General features: G+C 43.9%; 1 protein-coding gene across 1 annotated transcript; it reads left to right on the top strand.

The window, feature by feature from the left end:
• Positions 1-269: 269 nt before the first annotated feature.
• Positions 270-629, top strand: BDW43DRAFT_317258 (uncharacterized protein; the record flags this gene model as incomplete). The annotated part of the gene is made up of 1 exon (XM_032048497.1): positions 270-629. The coding sequence occupies one exon, from the start codon at positions 270-272 to the stop codon at positions 627-629; it is 360 nt and encodes a 119-aa protein (XP_031893810.1).
• Between the last annotated feature and the right edge of the window lie 1,746 nt (positions 630-2,375).

Here is a 2,375-nt window from a genome sequence, read left to right as displayed (position 1 = left end):
TAGCAGGTTAAATTTTATATACCTGAGAAATAGACATGCTATCTCGCAGAGATATAAACTTAAAGGTTAAAGAGAAGGCATAGACCTTAAATAAAAAGATTTGGATTGATCTACTGTTCCTCACGCAGGAGATTCAAGTGGCCTGGAAGGCAGCCACAAAGTTATTAGTAAAATAGTGATATGATCTCAGCGCCTTTATAGCCTGCATCAGCTCATGGAGTATCTGTGACCCTGATCTGTGCATTTACGCCCTTTCCATTTTCAAGGATATGTTCGAGACGCGCAGGCCATTAGTTGCAATCAACAACAAACAGAACAATAGCTTACTGTCTATTGCTGACCTGCTACCAGCAGCAGTAGTCTGGTTTGAGCTATATACTTATAAGATTAAAAGTCTCTGTCTTTCAAGTCAGGACTTTAAGTCCTTGACTATTGGTAATCTCGCGGGAGAAGCACACATTGTCCCGGCCACTGGTTTTAGCACTTCAAGATGGCTCTTCTGGAGGCGACGCCTGGAGGAGATTAGCCAAAGTGACCATGCTGAGACGGCCGCTTTGGCACAGCGGGGGCTGAGGGTTATGCAGTCTTGGGGTGAGCGAATCTTAGCCAATGAAAACGAGAACGCCTAATATTGCGGTGATCATAGCAAGCTCGTTATACATGGTATTAGCCTAGTCTATTACACAAGCGGTGAGCGAGTAAAGGTTGCCTGTACCCTAGTACTCGGCCAGGTCAAACTTGACCTGGCATCCGAAGCCCCTGATTGGGTTTTGAGAGGTATTGTGTCTGTTGATTGCTACAAGTAATGACTGTATTTAGAATATCGAAGAGGTACCTCATTGGCAGCCAAAATACTATAGCCGTCTTTGGATATTGTACTTAATGTGGTGATCTAAACGTATTGGCCTAGACTTGCAAGGTATCATAGATCGTTAATTTTACAACAATACAGATTGAACTGAAGATGAAATAACTAGATATAACAAAGGGATACTATTACTCTGGCAATTAATTTGCTCTCTATTTGCTAATTGTTCGGAATGGCCTGGTTCATAACCAGTTAAGCGGCGAGGGTGGGGACTTGTAACTGAACACCTGCCATCCCTCCTTAGACTCGTTCTATCAACTGCCCAACCGATTGTATCCTTCCTCGCCGCGCGACGCCAATTCCAATTATGTTTTTTAAGCTGTTAGGGGACTCGCAATCTCAGAGAGTGTTCAAGTACAGAAGAGTCCTGTCTTTTGTCTAGGCGATACCACACCCTCGGGAAAAGCAAGTCCAGTTTCGGTCTCGAGTACGAATCGAGTAGACAGTTGTCGGATGGTTTTTCATAACCTGTTTCCCTCTGATTTTGTTGTGGGTTGGGTGGACGCGTCACCCACGGAAAACTATGCGGCTCGGCCCTACCCGCACCACTTAGATTCTTTTGGCTTCCCCTCCACCAAATGAGAGGGTACTGACACCGGACACCACGAGAAGGTAGAAATCCATCGTCCTAACTGCTTGACGATAGCAGTTACCCAGTGTGCTCGCCAGGGGCGAAGCCTTCAGGGGTTGGAGTTCGGTGATCGGCCAAGCCCCGTTGTCTCGTATAGATGTTGGAACATACGGACGTCCTGCGCGCCGCGTGTGGTGGTGGTGGTGGTGTGGTGGTGTGGTGATTGCAGATGGTTCGATCTCGCTTGGTGCTTTTTGACTCAAATACTTGCAAACCTGGACTTATATCTGTGCCAAACAAGCATCACGCGGAAATCGGGTTGAAGGAATGGAGAAACAGCGAAATGGCTTATGTTGCCAATGTTGCTTATGTTGCTTATGTTGCTTATGTTGCTTATGGGGCTTATGTGGCTTATGTGGCTTATGTGGCTTATGTGGCTTGTGTGGTTTATCCTAATATAGTTAGACCTCGCCGTCGGGTGCCAGCTCAGCGTGGTCTAAAAAAACCTCGGCGAGGTCTAAAATTCTGCCACCTCTACCACCGCCTTTTTAGACCACGATGAGCCTTTTCTTGGCATATGCTCAGCGTGGTTTAAAACTAAAATATAACTAAATTTTAGACTATGTTAAACCCCTTCACTAAAGCTTGACCACACTGACCTTTTTGGCTTAGTGCCAGTCCCTCAGTCAGGGCATATACTGAGCATATGCCCAAAATATAAACCTGCAAGATATCATTCACTGTATTATCAATATATATAATCAATATTTGCTAATTATATCAATAACACAAGCAGAATTTATAACATATTATGAATAATTCACTATTCTAATTAAGTAATCAAAATATTGGCTGTGTTTATACTTATTTTTTAGCTAATAAATCTAATCTTTCTTCTTCTCTTCCTTCTTCTCTCTTCAAACTCCTCTTCTTCAG

The sequence above is a fragment of the Aspergillus alliaceus genome (assembly GCF_009176365.1).
Source record: "Aspergillus alliaceus strain CBS 536.65 unplaced genomic scaffold BDW43scaffold_108, whole genome shotgun sequence".
NCBI classification, from domain to species: Eukaryota; Fungi; Ascomycota; class Eurotiomycetes; order Eurotiales; family Aspergillaceae; genus Aspergillus; species Aspergillus alliaceus.
This window is presented reverse-complemented; position numbering and strand designations above follow the sequence as displayed.